The 20,014-nt window shown below is 48.5% G+C and overlaps 1 protein-coding gene across 19 annotated transcripts in view; it reads right to left on the bottom strand.

Annotated features, from left to right (window-relative positions):
* Positions 1–11,895: 11,895 nt before the first annotated feature.
* Grhl1 (grainyhead-like transcription factor 1) overlaps positions 11,896–20,014 on the bottom strand; it is a 50,417-nt gene continuing 42,298 nt past the window's right edge. For 7 of the 19 annotated variants that reach the window (XM_087553174.1, XM_087553170.1, XM_087553176.1 and 4 more), the window contains one exon: positions 15,772–19,307. In XM_087553174.1, the coding sequence (XP_087409300.1) occupies positions 19,193–19,307 (115 nt within the window). In that variant the 3' untranslated portion in view covers positions 15,772–19,192. 19 annotated transcript variants of the gene reach the window in all.

The following is a 20,014-nucleotide window of genomic DNA, read 5'->3' as shown; positions in this document are numbered from 1 at the left end:
TGGAAGAGGTGGTCTGCAGAGTCAGGTTCCTACCTCAGGCTCCTTCTCTAGAGTGGCAGAAAAGGGGCTAGAACAGCTCAGGTGGCTTCGAGCAGCCTCTCTACTTCTAGAAAGTTCTGAGGGGACTCCAGATGGCCTAGTGGTCCTGACTAGGCATGGCCTTGGTGAGCATTTATCCCAAGATTTCCCCATTTGTGTATTGTCCCATTTAGAGAGTGTGGAAGAGTTGAATGACCCTGATTCTGCAGAAAGTGGCCAAGATCCTCGGCCATTCCCTTCAGTAACCCTCTGGAAGACCTGAGTTGGGCCTAGGGTTCTGTAGACAGACAGCTCTGGCTGTCTTCTCAGAGGGCACTGTCCAGGTGGAAACAGAGTCTGCAGTGACCTGCACAGGGTTGGACAGAGGAACCATAGGGAGAGGTGCGTGAGGCAGACAGGAGATCACTCCACACTACTAACCCCTAGGGTCAGAACTCCATTTTCTGGCCAGGTCTGACTTGAGTATTATAGGAGGTAAAGAGGGCAAAGAGGTGTGCTTGCATTGGAGGAGCCTTGGGGGAGTAGGAAGGAGCAGACAGAGAAAGAGGGCTACGAACAACCTGAGGGACACACCTGTGACCACTATGGGTAGGAAGAAGAGCCTAGAGCAATGGTTCTCAAGCTGCCGGGTTGAAACCACAAAGGGGGTCACATATCAGATAGTTATGTTGTAATTCATATCGGTAGCAAAATTACAGTTATTGGGTATCAATGATATCGTTTTATGCTTGGGGGTCACCATGACGTGAGGAACTGTATCAAAGGGTTGCAGCATTGGGAAGGTTGAGAACCACTGGGTAAGAGGATCAGGAATTCAGGAAGTTTGAGGCTAGTCTGGGTTACATGGAACTCCATCTTAACAAGACAGAAAGTGCAGGTGAGGATAGGAAGTCTGGAGCAATGAGGGCTTAAAGGAGGGCTTAAACCAACTGCCCAGCAGGTGAAGCTGGGGGCAAGGCCCATTTGTCACGTTGTCTGTGTCACTTTGTGGCCAGTCCCTTGCTCTTCCATCACACCCGTTGATCTGCCTTTCACCACCACAGAAGTTCTCAGGGACGCAGTCACACAATCTATACACTCTCCTGGGTAGTTTTGGGTTTTGTTCAGCAAACTGTTTTTTCAGAGTGCTTCTACCATTTTGCTTCTCAGTAGCAATGACGTCTCTGTGGCTCTGCCTCTCACCGTTCTGCCTCCTTTTGTCTGTCCTGATGGGCTTGGAGAGGATGCTTCTCACTGGGACGTGAATTTGCATTTCCCTGGTGACTGACTGTGCTGACTTAGACTTCGCCAATAAATCGGTGACATGGTGAATGGACGGCTTTGTCACAAATATTTTATTAAAACACAGGGATGTTTGAAACAAGATTTTAGTATCTAATGTCACAGGATTCCGCTTATGCTAAGAAGGTTGACATGTGTTGTCATGTACACACACACACACACACACACACACACACACACACACACACACACACCCTTCCAAACAGTGAGGTCTACAAGGAGAATTGGGACACCTCATTCATCTCAGTTCTGTTCAGCTGCTCACAAGAACCTGCATGTGGGGCTGGAGAGATGGCTCAGTGGTTAAGAGCACTGACTGTTCTTCCAGAGGTCCTGAGTTCAATTCCCAGCAACCTCATGGTGGCTCACAACCATCTGTAATGGGATTCGATGCCCTCTTTTGGTGTCTGAAGACAGTTACAGTGTACTTACATACATGAAATAAATCTTTAAAATAAAAAAAAAGAGAGAGAGAGAGCCTGCGTGTGGCATTTATAGAGTGTCACTGTATCCTAACAACCTTCATCCTAACAACCTTCGAGGATGTCACCAAGGAAACAAGTGGCTTCGAGAGGCCCTAACCCAGGCTTGTCCTGTTCCGAATACAAGGTCTTTCCTTTACCTACAGGGGCCAATCACAGTCTCAGATCAGAGCCAGGAAAGGAAAGAAACAAGCCAACAAAACCCCCAGAGTAAAGAGGCAGGCAAGGACACTTCTCTTGCAATCCTACGGCAGGACATCAGGGTAGGGAGGAGCCTGGAGACACTGACAGGGTGAGACGAGCCCCTCGCTCTGGAATCCGGTTGAAGTCCTTGTCAGTAGTAGAATTCCTCCACGACTCAGCTGCTTCGTGCCCGTCTCCCTTCCCAGCCGCAAACCTGACATTTTCTAGGAATCTTGCCAGAAAGCTGTTTTTAGAGAAAGGACCTCTACCCTTGTGGAACCCTAGTGGCTCCTGGCTTTATGTTATCAGATTATAACTCCATCCACGCCATCTGCGGAGTCACCTCACATATCTCTCCGATAGGAAGAGAAAGGGAAAGGCTATCTCAACAACCTTTGACATGTAACCTGAGAGCCACCAAAAGGGTAATATGGCTAGTACTTCGGCAGCTAACTCTCTTCCGTACCCACACTCGGGTGTGTCTTAGCCTCCCACACTCTGTCTGGAAGGAGCCCATTCCCATGTGGTACTTGTCCCTACTCCCTAGGAAGCGCAAAACCCCACCCATGTGCCTTTCTTTGTTAGTGTCTCTCTTCCTCTTAACCCTCAAAATATCTTCAGTGAAATTACCAACCCCGCTCTATCATAAACCAGCTAGTCCTGAGATTCTTTTCAGTGTCAAAGCCACCAACCCAGGGCTGGAGAGGGGGCTCAGTGCTTAAGGGCACTGGCTACTCTTCCCCAGGACCCAGGTTTTATTCCCAGTATCCACACGGTGGCTCACCACTGTCTGGTCCAGTTCCAGGCAATCTGATGCCCTCTTCTGGCCTCTGCAGGCATTAGGCACACAGGTGGTACACAGACATGCAGGCAAAACACCCATACATGTACAATAATATTTTAAAAAATTAAAAGATGGGGGCTGGAGAGATGGCTCAGAGGTTAAGAGCACTGTCTGCTCTTCCAGAGGTCCTGAGTTCAAATCCCAGCAACCACATGGTGGCTCACAACCATCTATAATCCGGTCTGGTGCCCTCTTCTGGCCTGCAGGCGTACACACAGGCAGAAAGCAGTATGATGTATACATAATAAATAAATGTTTTTAAAAAAAATTAAAAGATTTAAAAAAAAAAACCAATAGTCCACAAACACCATAATCAAGGTCCCTAAAGTCTGAGTGAATTCGTGCTGAGCGGGCAGAGATGCTGTCCTTTCACCCCTGAACATGTTAGTGTGAGCAGGGCGGAAGCAGAAGATCCCAAGTTTGAGGCCAGCTTGCTCAACTTGTTGTGTTCCTATGTAAAACTAAGAAGTAAAGAGAGAGCTAGGGATGTAGGTCCGGGGTAGACCACCTACCTATCCCACACCAGCCCCGAGCTCAATTCCCAGCACTTAAGTAAATACAGAAGAACTCCATTCAAATTCAGCCTGGGTGTGTGTGTAGACGAACATGAGTAATAGGTGTGGTCATGAGGGCCAATCTGTGTAGAGCTCACTGTGGGAGGAAGGAGAAAGCAGATCTCCGTGTTGTGGGGTGTTAGAGCCTGCAGAAGCAGGTCTCTCAGAGTGGCCTGCAGAGTTGTGTGTGCCCATCCCTGGGTGTGTCCTATAATAAAGATTCTTCCTGAACTCTCCATCGTCTGACTGGGTGCTCACAGTGGCCTTACAAGGAAACTGCTGACTCGGGCCATAGCTCAGGCATTGTTCCTGTCCCATGGGGACACTTGTTTAAACTCAAGTGGCATGGCCACCTGGTGGCGTAGTGGTGAATTAGTTATACTGCTTTGGCTCCTGGCAGAGAGCTCTCTGCATTCTCGAATGAAAGACACACACACACACACACACACACACACACACACACACAAACAAATGAGAGAGAGAAACACACACAAACACACACATGAGAAAGAGAGACACAAATACACACACACGACACACACACACACACGAGACACACATACACAAGAGAGAGACACACACACACACAGACACACACACACACACACGAGAGAGACACACATATACAAGAGAGAGAGAGACACACACACAGAGACACACACACACAGACACACACACACAGACACACACACACACACACACACACACACACACACACACACACACCAGCAATTCTGATATGCTTTGGCTAGCTCAGTGATTGGGCACATCTTTTTTTTTTGTAACAAAAACACTCTCACAAATTGTCACCTAGTGATGTGCAAATACAGCAAGATGAGTAAATGTAGCTCCCAGCAGACGACACCTTTAAACACCGAGCTGCCTTCTCAGCTTCTCTCATGCTTGACCCTTGCTCGGTGGAAACACTTTGGAGCAGATACTATCTCCTTGTAGCATGATCTGGCCCAGTTGTTTTCTTGGCTTTGTTTTAGAATGAATTTCTTCCGCACCATCTAATACGAGGTTCATGTACTCATTAAAGGCAATAATACAACCCTCTATCCGCATATTCACTTGTTCATACGGCCACACCTGAATTCGAGATCTGTTTTGCAAGTGTCTGAAGATAAGGCTGATGGTCTGCACCGGCACCTTCTGCACCCGTCTGACCCTGGCCCCGGCACGCCATGGTGGAAGTCACAAAGACCACACGAGTAGGAAGGCTGCCTCATAAAGCAACTTCAGTTGGGCACTTCTAAATTTCCCCCACGGCTAGCAAACACTCCCCTCTGGTTCTCCCGAGTTAACATCTTTTAAAATCTATTATTTCATCTCTGCTACCCCAGACCTAGGGCCACTCTCCCAGATTCCCGCATGCCAGCAGGCTTTTAAGTTTCATCTTCCTGCTTCCCCATTCTCTCTCTCTCTCTGTGTCTTGCCCACCCAATCTAAAGCCCCCCCCATCTTTCTGCCCAGCCATTGGCTGTACAGCAATATTCTTTATTATCGATCGAAGCCAGCTGGGGGCAGGGACCCTCAGGTCTGGAAGTGCAGCTTTGGGAGCTGAATTAAGAGAAATCATTAGAACCAATTCCCAACATGGTGGTGTCCTGGGAGGTTGAGGGAGCTTGACATCCTTGTTTATGTATCTCTCAGCTGGTTTGAGGGTCATTGGCTCTCTGAAGGGGGTGACCACACTCTTGGGGGTCTCTGTGGGTGATAAGCCCTCGATATGGTTTTCTTCCAGCCTTCCTTTCCATAGCCTAGCCTGGGTCTCTCATCCTCAGAATGAGGTTAGTTTGAGCCAGACATCGATCAGTCTACGATGGGGTCTCTGCAAGTGTGGGTCCCACGTGAGTCTGAAATTCATACTCTGGTTTACCTATTCACACAATAGGGGATGTGACTGTGGAGAAAAGACGCCGTGTTGAGCCACTAACATGGAGCTAGGTAAAGGTGAATGCCACCTAAACTCCAATGCCTCATCCCATGGGCTGGGCCCAGACTGAATAAAAGTCAGGCTGAGCACCAGCATTCATCTTCCCCTCTTTCCTGGCTGAGGGGAAGTGTGACCAACCACCTCATGCTCCTGCTGGCGTACCTTCCCCATCACATTAGACTGTTGTCTTACTTAGGGTCACTATTGTTATGACGAAACACCAAGACTAAAAGCAAGTTGGAGAGGAAAGGGTTTACTTGTCTTACACTTCCACATCACTGAAGGAAGTCAGGATAGGAACCGACACAGGGCAGGAACCTAGAGGTAGGAGCAGCTTACTGGCTTGCTCCTCATGGCTTGCTCAGTCTGCTCTCTTATAGGACCCAGGACAACTAGTGGAGGGATGGCGTCACCACAATGGACTGGGTCTTTCCGCATTAATGACTACTTAAGAAAGTGCCCCACAGGCTTGCATGCAATCTGACCTTATGGTGACATTTTCTCCATTGAGGCTCCCTCCTCCCCAGTAACTCTAGGTTGTGTCAAGTTGACATAAAACTAGCCAGCATCCTATGCACAGACCACTGGTAACATCCCTGCTCATCACCTTTCTCTAAGCCTCAGACCACCCTGCTTCCTTACCCTATCAAGAGCCCCGGATGTGAATTACAGCAGGGGCTGTGAGAACAGGGGTCTCTCATCTGCAGGCTCAGCTCCCTTGTATGTAAGTTCTTTGCCTTTAACAAAGTGTATTGCTTTGGTGACTGGTAAATTCAGTCTGGCTGTATCACAGATGGTCTTAGGTTAGTTTTTCTTTTGCCTCAATGTTCATTTTGGTCCCTGGCATCAAGCACTTCTGCTAGGCATCTCTACTGCAAAGTGATGTTTTTCTATAATGTAAATGAAATTATAAGTATTTAGTGGGCAGGCACTTTGAAATTGCATAAATTTCTCATCACAAATCTAATTTAATTTCATCTTCTATTTATTCTATGACTTATATATTAGAATAATTTAGTTGTTGAAAATTAGATTGGGGGGTTGGGGATTTGGCTCAGTGGTAGAGCGCTTGCCTAGGAAGCGCAAGGCCCTGGGTTCGGTCCCCAGCTCCGAAAAAAAGAAAAAAAAAAGAAAATTAGATTGGTTTAACATTTTGTTATTGTTTTTGGTTTTTTGAGCCAGAGTCTCATATATCCCAGGTTGGCCTTAGACTGGCTATGTAACTCACACTGACTTTGACCATCTAATTCATTTTGCCTCTACCTCCCAAGTGCTGACACTTCGGGCATGTGCTATCGTGCCCCGTTTATGCAGTTCTGGGGATCGAACTCGGGACCTCATGTGTGCTAGACAATCGCCCTACCAACTGAGCCCTAATGGTTGGCTTTTGACATAGGGTCTCATATAGCCTTGATCTCTCTACCTAGTAAAGTCAACCCTGAACTAATTTATTGCTCTTTCCTGTGTCCACCTTCCAGGTACTGGGGTTATAGGTACCAACTCCTCATACACACCCTCGAGGCTGGATCTCTGTGTCACTGTCAAACTGCAGAAACTGTGGCTCACAAGTATGGTGGCGACTCACCAGCCACATGGCCAGCAGGAAGGGACAGATTTCAGGCAGCCTGGCCCCATGTGTCTTTGGATGTATGGGGTACCTCTAGCAATGCACCCCCTTTGCATTGTTCTGAGCCCTTGAGCTTTGAAGCTTCCTCCTTGGGTGGAACAAAGTATTAGATCAGAATCTTCTAAGGTAGCTCCTTGAGCTGGCGCCCGGACCCTCCTTCTTAGGCTGGATGGCAGGAGGACATCTCAAGGGGGACAGCTTCAGGTGACACTGAAGTAAGCCCAGGTGCCCAGGAGCTGGAGGTCAGGAAGGCCTGTGGGGAGCCCCTGAGACAGCACTTCCTGGGTTGCTTGAGATCTGCCTCAACCGAAGCACGGGGAGGGGGGGTGTGATGAGGAGTTGGTGACTGGGTCTGACTCAGGTTCTCTTACCCTGTCACCAGCGTGTCCCCACCGTATCATTGTGCCACCACTATGCCATTATCCTGTTATGACATCTCCAGGGTACCACCAGGCTATCACACAGTTGCTCTGCAGGCTCCAGTTGGGGTGGAGAGTCAGTCTCCTTCTCTCTCTCTCTCTCTCTCTCTCTCTCTCTCTCTCTCTCTCTCTCTCTCTCCCCCTCCCTCCCTCCCTCTCCCTCTCCATCTCTTCCATGTCTGTCTATCTGTATGTCTGTCCATTCATGTGTACACGTGTGGAGACTAGAGGTTGAAGTTAGGCATCTTCCTTAATTCTTCTCCAATTCATTTTAAAAAATTTTATTATTTTTAAAATTATTTTTAGTTTATTGACTCTCATTGTGTGTGTGTGTGTGTGTGTGTGTGTGTGTGTGTGTGTGTGTGCGCGCGCGCGCGCGCATGGTGCACATGTGGAGATTAGAGGAGTATCTTAAGTTTGTTCTCTCCTGCCACCTTTATAGTTCTGTGGTTGAGCTCAGGTATCCAGGCTTGTGCAGTTAGGGCCTTTACCCGCTGGGCCATCTCTCCTGTCTTCTTCTTGTTTTGAGACAGGGTCTCTCACTGCACCTGGAGCTCAGCAATCTAGCTAGACTGTCTGATCAGTGTGCACTAGGGACCCTCCTGTCTCCAGCCTTCTAGTCCTGGGATCACAGGTGTGCACCCCTGCAGCCATCTTTTCTCTGTGTGCTGGGGATCCCAGTCAAGGCCCTCCTGCTTGTGAAGCAAATGCATCACCAACAGAGTCATCCCCCAGCCATGCATGGACTGGTTTCTACCCGTGATCTTCTTAAAAGAAAAGAAGTGACAAAGTCCCGTCCCCACCAGAGGCCCTTGCTGATGAAGGCATGGGAGGGTACAGTTGCTTTGGTGCCTAAGCAGAGCCTAGAGTCTAGAGTCTCCGGTGGGTACTGCAGTGAGGACAGAGCCACAAATACAATGTCATTAGCCTGAGGCCCTGGGTAATAACATCTGGACAGAGCTTTTCCCTCCCCTCAAGGCTGCCTAGGGGAGAGCAGCTGTGTTAGGGTAGAGCTTAGGGCGGAGGGCTTCTGAGGTCCCTTGCAGGTAGGACTTGTGCCTGGCTCTGACACTACCCAGCCCTGCAGGTCGCTCTTGCCCTGCAAGTGGGCCTTGGCTGCTGTGTTCTGCTCTCAAATGCAGTCTGCCAGCCCAGAGCCAGGAGCAGGAATGGATGAGACCTCTGTGCCAGGAACATGTGATAGCTGCAGACTTCAGAGGCCTGGAATCATCTGGAGGCCAGAGCTGGAAGTAGGAGAAAGGTCACATGTCTTCCAGCTGTGCACCGAGGCCAGTATCAATAAGGCAGCCACTAGCCAGTTGGCCTAGACACTCACAGGCCAGCTCCTGGCCTGGCTGTCGGCCACTGGAAAAGCTGTAGCTAGCCCTGGCAGGTTAGCTGTTCTCTTGGACTGACAGGCATGCTTGTCCATGTGTGGAGGGCCTCTCTTTTTCCCTGCTTGGATGGGGCTCCTCCTGACTGTGCTAGTGGGGAGTGTGTTGGGGTTGCTGCTGTGCTCTGGGAGGCAGAACAGAGGGTCTGGCTGCCTGGACAGGGTTCCAGAGGGTATACAGTCCCCCCAGAACTTCAGCTAAGTTCCAGTACTCCTCACCTGGAGGCAAAGGCTCTCAGAGATGCAGATGGAAGATAGAAATGCTTCCTCTATCCCTCAGGCCCAGCTGGGCCTGTCAAAACAGGCTGAGGCCAAGGGCCTGTGGTGGTATGTCCATAAGCTAACTAGGAAATAGGTCATTGGGTGACCAACTTATGACCTAGTTATAAGGTATCCTAGTTACCTTTAGTTGTCCACATAGCACAGTCTAGAGTTGTCTGGGAAGAGAATCTTAATCCAAGGACTGTTGGTCTGTAGGTATGTGTCTGTGATATCTTGTGATTCGATGGAAGAGGGCTCAGCCCACTCAAGGCGGCACCATGCCCTATGCAAGTGGTCCTGGGTTGTGTAAGAAAGCTAGCTAAGCCTGAGCCTGTGGGTAAACCAACAACAGTATTAATTCACGGGTCTGTCAACCTCCTGCTTGAGTGTCTATCTTGATTTTCCTCAGGGATGAACTGTGACTTGGAAGATAAAATGAAGCTACTTCCAAGTGGCTTTTGGTCAGAGTGGTTTTGTTTGTTTTGTTTGTTTGTTTGTTGTTTAATCACAGCAACAGAAAGGGAAGTAGACCATGAGGCCTCCTGCCCTCTTACATTACCTTTCCCCCACCAGGTCAAGGTGCCCTCCTCTCAAGGGTCACTCCCAGCTACACCTCTAGATGTCGAGCCCTAGTAAGTGGTTGTTCTCACATTTGCTGAGTTTTCTGAGGTTGGCAGATACTTAACCCAGGCTCTCCCAAAGTTCTTTTTGGAATCTAAAAGAGAAAGCCCTGCCCTCCTACATTGCCATGACCTAGATGATTCTGCTACAAGAGGGATGAATGGGGTCTTGGGAAGAGCACAGGGTTGGGCCTGGGCCCTAGTTCTGATGAGTGGAGATGGAGTAGGTAATGCTAGCCAGGGAGAAGGAAAGAGGAGGTTATGATGGAAGATACTGGTCAGGCCAATTTTTCTGTGGAAAAGGCCCAGAGGCAGGTAAGGGTTGGGACCTGGGAGGAGACCTAGTGTTAGCCAGGATCCTGTGGACTCTGGATGAGGGAGACTGGAGCTGTGAGTACTGTGGTGGGGTAGAAGGGAAGAGTCAGTTGTCAGTAGGCAGTAGATCCGACTTTCAGACAGCTTAACTTATTGAACATAGTGGCGGACACCTTTAAACCCAGCATAGCGAGGCAGAGGCAGGAGGCTCTCTGTTGAGTTTGAGGTCAGTCTACTCTATGTTGATTCCCAGAAGGTCCAGGGCTATACAATGAGACTCTTTCTCAAGCAAAATGAAACAAAACCAGAAATTAGCAAAAGGTAGCTTAACTGAAGTTACATAATTACATACTAAAACTGCTCTTATTAAGTGATGCAATTTGGCCAACTTTAATGAGTTCTGTCTTATCCAGAAACTATGCTCCCATTCAGGATGAACCATCCCAGGCAGCCTCAGATCTTTCTGTAACAGTAGATTGGTTTGCATTTCCTAGAATTTTATGTAAATGGGACTATTCAATACGTTCCTTTTTGGTCTGACTTGGGATGCATCTGAGTCTTTGTGGTGTCTGTTCTTTGCTCCCTCCTTCATGGCTGTGTAATAGTCCAGTGTCTTCTTCAGCTCCCAAGGGCTCAGCTAGCTACCAGAGTGGGAAGGATGGGCTGGAACGCCAGGAGAGCTTCAGTTTGAAGAGTTATCATTTGACCTGTTGGTGATTCTCGGGAAACCCCATTTGCAAGGCTGCTTTTACTTGACCCAAGTTGAAGCTCACTTGGTATTCCCCAAGAAACTTTGGCTAAAAAATATTTCAAAATGGCCTTATTTTCATGGTTATGTGACAGAGCACACTCTAGACTAACCAAGAAGGGGGGCACCGGGGAGATGGTTCAGTTGTCATGCAAGCTTGAGGACCTGAGTTCAGATCCCCAACACCCATGTGACTGCTGGGCCGGTGTAGGAACCCACTGTAATCCCAGGGTTTAGGGGGAAGGGATAGGGGATCCTTGGCGCATGCTGTCTGGCTACTACTACTGAGGCCAGCAAGTCTAGATTCAAGTGAGAGACTTTGCTCCAATACACAAGCCAGGGAACAATTGATAGAGACATATCAACTTTTGGCTTCTATATGACAAGGTCACAGATGCACATAAACCACCCTCACATGTGTGCCCTGGGCATGTAAACACACCCACATGCAAACCATGTTCACATGTAAATAGAAGCTAAAAGGGGGAAACTGGACGAGAGGGGCTTGGGTACTTTGCACAGCTCCTCCACGGTTCTGGGAACCTAGAAAGCCATGCACATTCACAAAGGTGTGGAAAGGAAAGGACCCTGGGACACCCGGGGATCCCACCTCTAGCCGACCTTCAAGGACTGAGCAAAGAGAAACGGAAGGCCAGGCAGGGCTGTCTGTGGCTCGTGCTCCGTCCATCCCCCACAGAGTTCTTCAACAAAGCCCAGGAGGCTTTGGTGGCTAAGTCTAAGCCTAGTTCTGAGCTACTGAGCAAGCTCCAGCCCAGGGAATGTGGACAGCCTAGAAAAGCCACTTGGTGAGCAGACTTGGAGCACTTAGAGTGGGAGGAATCTCTTTCCAGAGGTGCCACACTGTATTACTTTCAAAAAGGCCTAGTATTGGGGGGGGGGGGAACACGAACAGAAATGAGAAGGCGTGGCCCATACACAGGTTGGAAACAGCGGAAACTGATCTCAGATATATGGCTAATTAGACAAACTCAGGTAGACGTACTTTACCAACGAGGCCACCTCCCCAGGGCTGCTTGGCACGTTCCTGCTAACCATTCACCGGTTGAAAGCTGATTGAACATGGATGCTAGGTTGAGAGACAGGCCAGGGAGGGCTCTGTAAGTCCCCTCAACAGCTAGCCTGGCGCCCACGGAGCTATGGCAGCAGCCGTAGTGATGAGAGACAAAGGGATGCTTTGCAGTGTTTATTGGGCTGGGCATGCGCTGTTTGGAGGCTGGGCATGCGCTGTTTGGAGGGTGGGCTCCCAGAGAATAACAATGGGAAAAGAGGCAGCTACTGTGAGGGTAGACACTTGCGGATACCGTGTCTTTACAAGAAGGCTCAGCAGATGGTGAAGTGATGACAGCTCTGTCTGTGGTTGGGTGACAAATATGGCCCTGGGGATAGAGATGATGACCTTGTCCAACCACAGTTTCTAGACTGGACGGCAGAGTTGATAATGGGCACAGGCCTCTCTCTCTCCCCTGGAGACTTCCTGGATAGAGGCTACTGGTCCCAGGAGCACCGCTGTCTTCTGGAGTCGTGGCCTGCAGGATGTTTGCTCAGCCTTCTCATTAGTGACTATGCAGATGAAGTGCATCGTGCTGGTCCCTGGTAACAGCATCAGCTGCAGGCTGCTGGGTACGCCACGTACTCCATCTGCACTGGCAGAGCAAAAAGTCTATTCTCTTCCTATACCCTGGTATAACACAGGCATGGTGGGTGAGGCTAGAGAAGAATCCAGCCTGTTGGGGTGGGAAACTACAGAAAAGGGGGAAGGGTGTCCCTGAGGCTCCAGGAGGTCAAATGAGGGCCGTGGAGAGCAGGGTGTCCACCTGTGCAACAGAACCAAGCCCCAGGTTGTCTAAGCACGTGCAGCATTTACCTTGTGCACAGGGTCACCGCTACATACTGTCTAGGCAAGGAAGTAGACAGGTGGGCTGTTCAGCTAGAAGTGAGATCTCTCTGACTTCCGATGCTCTAGAGAAACAGAATGAGTAGGAACTATTGAACTGATAGATGGAGAAATTTGATAGATATCAGTCATTGATCAATTGATAGGAAGACAAGCTTCACGTGTGTAGACAATCTTCTCACTAAAATGTCATTCCACAGGGGAGACTACAGGGGGGATGTAAACAATGGTGACCCTTCCTCCTAAGGCCACCAGTCACAAAGCAAGGTATGAGTTCACTTGAGTTTACTGGGTTGCATCACTGAGGGCCAACTTACAGGAGTGAGAACTTGAAAGTCTTCCTCCAGCAGGGATAAATATGGCTTCTCCACAGCTGCGCGGACGGAGCCCCTTAGGCTCCTCCCCCAACTGTATACTCTAGCTCCTCTCTGAGGCCATGTGATGGGGGTAGGCAGATAAATACTCAGGTGAAGGCCCTGGGACCTCCCTATCCCTCGCTGAAGGGAAACAATAAGTCCAGCAGAATGATTGTTTGTGGACTGTTGCAGAGGTGTAAAAAAATAATTCCATCTTTCCTTTTTCACACCCTGTTCCCAGAATGACAACTGAGACTAATTACTTATTATTAAGTGCCTAAGCCATAAACTTTGGCTCACTTTCTGACTAGCTCATAATGTATTTAACCCAGACTATTCTGTCTTTCACATGGTTAGTTACCTGGCCTTCAGTCCTAACCTGCATCTTCCTTAAAATGTCTCTCGAATCTCCCTTTATTCTCTACTTCCCACAATCCTCTCTTCCTGCCAGTGTCCTGCCTTCTATTTCCTGTCTCAGTTCATTGGCCATAGGCTTTTTTATTGACAGGTGATGCTTATAAGAGATTCTCTCTACACAGAGGACTGTAGAGGTTAATTCTGGTTCTTCCCTCAGCCCCATGATTCCAGAAATAATACTCAGACTCAACACATATTTACAAATACCTTAGCTATATAGCTAGGCTCTTCTCTGACTAGGATCATAATTAAAATAACCCACTTACTTTGACTCACATTCTGTCATGTGGCTGGTTGCCTGTGCTCCGGTACCATGCATGTCTTGTCACATCTTCTCGGATGACTTCTGTGCCTGGCTCTCTCCCAGAATTCTCATTGCCTCCTGGAATCTTACCTTCTATTCTACAGGTGATGCATCCACACATAAGATATTCTCTCTACAGAGGACGGTCCTGTTCATCTCTATATAACCATATATAGTTATCGTCCATCGTCTCTATAATGCATACACACACATGTAAGGGGAAGTGAGGGTGGGGACCACACCAGGCAGAGAAGTGCATATACTTACTGGAGATCCAGGGAGCTAATTTAGTCTCAGTCCGGGGTTGGGAGGTGGAAAAGGCAGAGCAGTGCCAGTGTTGGTCTGGGTTTGAAGGCCTGAGAACCAGGAGTGGGGTTTCCAAGGGCAAGAAGAGAGGCAGATACACCAGCCCAAGAGGAGAGAGTGGATCTCTCCTTCCTTTACCTCCTGTTCTAATCTACCTCTGGTCCACTGATTCAAACACTATGATGTGGGGTGTTACTCTCTCGTCATTTCAGTTAAGGCCTCACACAGCCTAGACTGGCCTTGAACTCACCAAGTACCAAGGACAACCTTCAACTGTTGACCTCTTATCTTCCCCTCCCGAGCTGGGATCACACGTATGCCTCCATGTACCCAATGTTCATCTCTTCTAGAAATGTCAGAGGCTGCTGGGCACGATGTTTCGCCAGATCCCTAGGAAATCTTAGCCCTGACCCACCCTCTGTCAACCTAGTAACCACACTCCCCACCTTAGGCCACACTTCATCTCCAAAAAAGACATGCTTCTCACACAGCCAAAGACAGTGTAATCCCCTCCCCAGGGGAGGTGACATCTTTGAGCCATGTACACTCTCTTAATAATGTACAACTTAAAATACTGTGATATCAAAGTGTGATTCCCAAATACCAATGAAAGTCACCATACCTTACGTTACACACAGCACAGGAGCGAGCAAGGAGCGAGCAGATTTGCATCAGACGTGGATCTACGCATAGTTGTATTTATAACGGTGGGGAACTATGGCTATCACAGTCCTCAGTCTGTGGCTGGTTGTGGGTGGTAGCTGCCATTTATAAACTGCCGTCTATGTGTTCTGTATTTGCTCGGACTGGGCCATGTACAGAGAACCCTTTCCCTCCTGAAGAGTCTGGGCCTTCACAATGACTAATGTGACTGTCAACCTGCCTGGCTGAAGGGACGCCTAAGGTACTGAGCATTAGCCGAGAGGGGAAGAACTGCCCTCAGTGTGAGCGGCTCCATCCACAGGCTGAGTAAAAGGCAGGTGGCAGCTGTCTTGCCCAGCTCGGTGGCCTCCTGTGTGTCTTGGTAGAAGCACCTTTGGCTTTGCATCTGAGACCTACGGGGACAGCAGGACACAGAATAAAAGAAACAGGAACAAAAGTTTTGTTTTCATTTCTTTTCAAAAGATTTTTAAATACTTTATTTAAAAAAATTGTGTGTGTGTGTGTGTGTGTGTGTGTGTGTGTGTGTGTGTGTGTGTGCGCAGTTACCCACAGAGGCTAGAAGGCTGAAATTACACATGGTAGTCAGCTGCCAGTGTGGGTGCTGGGAACCAGACTCGGGTCCTCAGCGGGAGACATGCACACTGCAGATGCTGGGCCGCCTCTCCGGCTCCTTGTTCTTCCGTGATACAGGATCTTGTAGCACTGGCTGACATATTCACGTAGCTGACCGAGTCCTGACCCTCCCCCTCCATGTGCTGTGATTAACAGGCATGTACTGCCATGGCTGGACAGAAGGCAGTTTTCCGGGAGGTCACAGTGGTGCCACTGCCACTTCATCCTTCCACTCCTGCATGGGAGGAGTCTCGATAGCAGAAACCATAGTGTCCCCATGTTGATCCAGAGCAAATGCAGCTTTTCTGGAGAACCTTGTTTTAGCCCTGTAGGGACTAGGTGGCCCTGTAATGGAGTCATCAAAGGGGCGGTGTGCAGTTCTATTAAGACAGCCCTTGGGACAGCGAGGAACATGGTGAGACATGAGAATTCTGTGAGGATGGGCTCACTGGACGATGTCTTTGGCTGTGAAGTGGGTGTTTTGGTCAGAAGCAATGTTGAGTGGAATATCTTGACAGGGGACAGGGCACTCTGCAAGCGTTCAGGTGGTAGTTTTAGCAGGAGCATCAGTCATGCAAGGAGGGTGAAGAAAATCCAGTGTGCATTCCAGTAAGAGTCAAAGCTGCCCTTCTATGATGGAAGCTGGTGCTATAGCACAGTTTAGTGCTGGCCCCTGCTCGTGGTTGACTGGACACTCAACAGTAGCCATAGCTACATGAGCACTGGGATTGGAAGGCTGCTGCTGAGCCAGTGTATAACCTCCACTCCCACCACTGAATACTTTGTTGAAGGCAGGTGGATACCGTTGCGGGGGGCGGGGGGGGGGGGGAGGCCACTTCTCTCTAGCTTAGTCAACCTTCTCACATGTCCTCTTTTCAACGTAGAGTCCTGTGTCCCCCAAGCCATCGCCTTATATTACTAATGGTCATCCAGGATGGCTGTAAATCAACCACGGGATGAAGCATCTGATTCAGTCAGTGGTTCTGCTGCTCTGGCTCCTGCCAGCCCAGACCCAAGAGTTCTGGGTCTTCATGGCACCTGACCCAGGTCTCTGGATCCCAGAACACATCTCCTCCATCATTTTGTCTCCTAAGTCCAGGTGAACATCATTCTATTTCTTGGCTTGTGAACAGCTACTATCCGCTGTTTGGAAGCATTCGCCTGAGTGTCCAGTGGTGAGACTGCACTCCATTCAGTTCACGCCTCCAGTGCTCACTGCTAAGACCACAGTGGCGGAGTCAGTAGTATCTTTAGCCCTAATCCCATTAAAGAGCTCACTCCAGAAACTTTTATCCCGTAAGACCTTCTCAATGGTCTTCTTGGAAGACTGGGAGGTGGGTGTCTAAATTCCAGTCACCTTCTCGTGGAGCCGTACTGTTCATTCTGGGAGCTAACTGGATTTTTTTTTTTTTTTTGATGTTACATTTGTATTTGATCCAGAGATTTGAAGCACATAGTAGTTACATGAGTTTGGGACCAGGGATCAAGTGCTTAGAGTTCAAGATCAGGAGTCATATGCTTAAGACAGGAGACCTGAGCACAACCTAGGATCCCCTCTGAGCACCAGGTCTAACCCCCAGGAGGTGTCAGTAATCAAAGCCTGTCTGCACCGCTGGTGACCTCAGGTGGGATGTGATTGCCAACATGGGATGATGTCACATAGCTCTTTCCTGGAGCACATGGAGTCACAGAAACAAACACCATACCTCTTTCAACACTGCCAAGGCACAGGTAGCTGTCCAAATGCTGAGACATACTCAGCCTTCCTCTACGATGCCACACCCTCCCACCAGGGTCTCTTGCTCCTTGAAACCACCATTCCCTGCTTAAATCATTGCTGTTCACTCGACAGTTTTTACCCTGAGCCACGTGGTCCAAGACCTACCCAGATTCATTTCTGGGCTTAGAAATTCCACAAAGTCCTCAAAACTGCCTGGGTTGGCTAAAGGTGGGGAAGTCATAAGTTTCTCGAGTGTCTACCAGGTAACTGATGCTGGCTAGGGAAGCTGCCTCTCGGACAATGCCAGGTTCCAAGGTCAGAGTCCAGTGAGTTGAGCCAGTGTCAGCACTGGGAGCTGGGAGGAAGCGATCCTCAAGCTGGACCTAAGCCGCTGAGCCATCAGTAGCCCAGGCTGAGGGCACAGGCTGCATCTCGGGCCTAAGAATGTAGTCGGGAAAATGCTCAGAAGTCACAGGAACTCTCCTAGGCCAGATGACTTCATTAACTGCATCTTATTCATTAAAAGCACACTTTACACATGGTGTGTACGCATGTAATTCCAGTGCTGGGGTGGCTGAGGAAGGTTTATGAATTCAGTCAGTCTGAGCTTTAAAAGTGATGCTGTGAGTAGTGGGGCATGCCTTCAATCCCTGCACTTGGGGAGCAGAACTCTTGAGTCTGAGGCTGTCTGGTCTACATAGCAAGTTCTGGGTCAGCCGAGGCAAAGGAAAGGGATGAGTAAATGAATTAGGCTGAATAACAGAAGCTGACATCTTGTGAAATAGACTTATAAAATTCAATTCCTTTGGTTTAAAACACATGTTCAATGATACAATTAAAACAATAAAACTGATTTCATAAAACAAAATATAAAATATTGTTATATGACCCGTATCCCGTATCTTAGAAAACCAGCTATTTTGTTCACATACTTCATCAGGAAGCTAAGTCTACTGCTAACAATCCTGCTTGCACAAATGACCTATTCTAGTTCCCTGAACCTAAAGAAACCCGCAGTTGTATTTCTGTTACAGGATTCATTATAAAGTTACAATGTAAAGTTTTGTTTTGTTTTTAAATATTTAAGTATGCACTAAAGATTCCCCTGCCACAGAATTGTAAATTCATGAATGCTTGACGCTTGGAAGCTCTGAAACACAGCACTTAGAGAATCTGCCCATCTTGGTTTGCATCGCTGGCTCATGGCGACAGCTGTGACTCACATGGGCACAGCTGGCTGACACCTGCACACACACCTCATACAGTGGCTGCAGTCCAGCCTTCCATTATCTCCACTCAGGGTGCAGAAACCCACACAGTGACAACATTCGCAAGAGCAGATGGCTCTGCCACATGAGATGGCTTTTTGCTATGCTAGGGAACACTTGCTAGTGTTTGGGGAAATAGCATTCTACCTGCTTGGTCCATGTTATGGAAAATAACTTAACCTCTTCTTTAAGAGGGTTTTCAAGGTAGATCTTCCTGCTCACCTTCACTATCTGTACACAGACACCGTATTCATATATTATATATTTATATCAGACATATATGTACACATTTACAGACCTTCAAAACAATATTGCACTTATATACAACACAGCTTCCACTAAACTAACTTCACACTGTCGCTCATGTAAGTTCTTCATCAGAAAGGCAGTCAATATGTCCAAGGAAGTTGCAAGGGAAGGTTCCAGTAATGCACCCTATTCAGTAAACACTGGAGGAGGAGAGGTGGAGGGAGAGGGCTCAGCCCTTTATCACTGAGGGCTGGGCCCACTCCTCAAGGCAGTCACAATTAGACTGAGGTCATCGAGAACACAAAATCCTCAAAGACAAGCTACTGCCTTCCCATCTCTTGCCAGCCAGCAGCCACTGCTCCATGGACACGGGCAGATCTTGACAAGTGGTATAGCAGATAACCCACGGTCTGTTAGATCCGGTGCAAAGTCCTCATGCTTCACTCTCTAAGCACATCAGAAATTCAAACAACAACAACAACAACAACACATAGATTTCTATCACAAGGAAAACATCAACACAGCATGATATACACAGTGCCCTTCCTACGTGAAAGGTTCCTTCCCTGATATTTAAGGTTCTGCAGGGTAGGTGCCTGGGCTCCTCTGCTGGCCAACTATAGATCTATGGAACCCTTTCACTGAATCCCTACGCCTGGGGGCTGAGCGCCCCCACCTTAAATCTCTGTCAGGGTGAGCTTGTATGATCCGCCGGCTTCTTCGATCTGCAGCTGGAAGGTGTCCTCATTGGAGTAGTGTTTTACAATATTGTCGTCCATGTTCACCAGGATCCTGGAGAAGGAGAGGGCATGAGTCCCCACCACCTACTGGGCTGTGGAGATAGGCTTCGATTTGTTCATCAGCTGAGTACAGACTGGCTGTGACTTGTGGGGACATTGTTCACACCTTCCCATGCTGCAGTTGCCTCATTCAAAAGACAGAGCCCCATGGTGCCTACGGCCAGGACCAGTGAGAACTGGCCAGGGAAGGAACTGATAAAAGATGGCAGTGGTGGAAGCAGGTGACACAGAGGAAACACTGCCCGTTTGATCACTTCTGGCCTAGAGTGTTCACTCACTAAGTGGTAACCGATACGGAAAAATAAACCTGCAGGATATCTGTGGCTCTACACCAGAGATTCAGTTGAACCCATCTCCATGGTGAGCTTCCTGACAAGCTACCCTCCAAGTTTAAACCAAGTAGTTAGGCCTGGAGAGATGGCTCAGTGGTTAAGAGCACCGACTGCTCTTCCAGAGGCCCTGAGTTCAATCCCAGCAACAACATGGTGGCTCACCACCATCTGTAAAGAGATCTGAGGCCCTCTTCTGGTGTGTCTGAGGACAGCTACAGTGTACTTATATAATAAATAAGTAAATCTTAAAAAAAAGTTAACCCTTCCCATCAGACTCATCTAGAAAATTCCAAAAGATCTAAAAATAGTGAGTTGTGTGGGACTAGAAAGATGGTTCAAGAGGCAAAGGTGCTTGTAGTTAAGCATG

The sequence above is a fragment of the Rattus norvegicus genome, chromosome 6, assembly GCF_021556685.1.
Source record: "Rattus norvegicus strain SHRSP/BbbUtx chromosome 6, alternate assembly SHRSP_T2T, whole genome shotgun sequence".
Lineage (NCBI taxonomy): Eukaryota > Metazoa > Chordata > Mammalia > Rodentia > Muridae > Rattus > Rattus norvegicus.
Note: the sequence above shows the minus strand (reverse complement) of the source record. Positions and strands in the feature narration are given on the sequence as shown.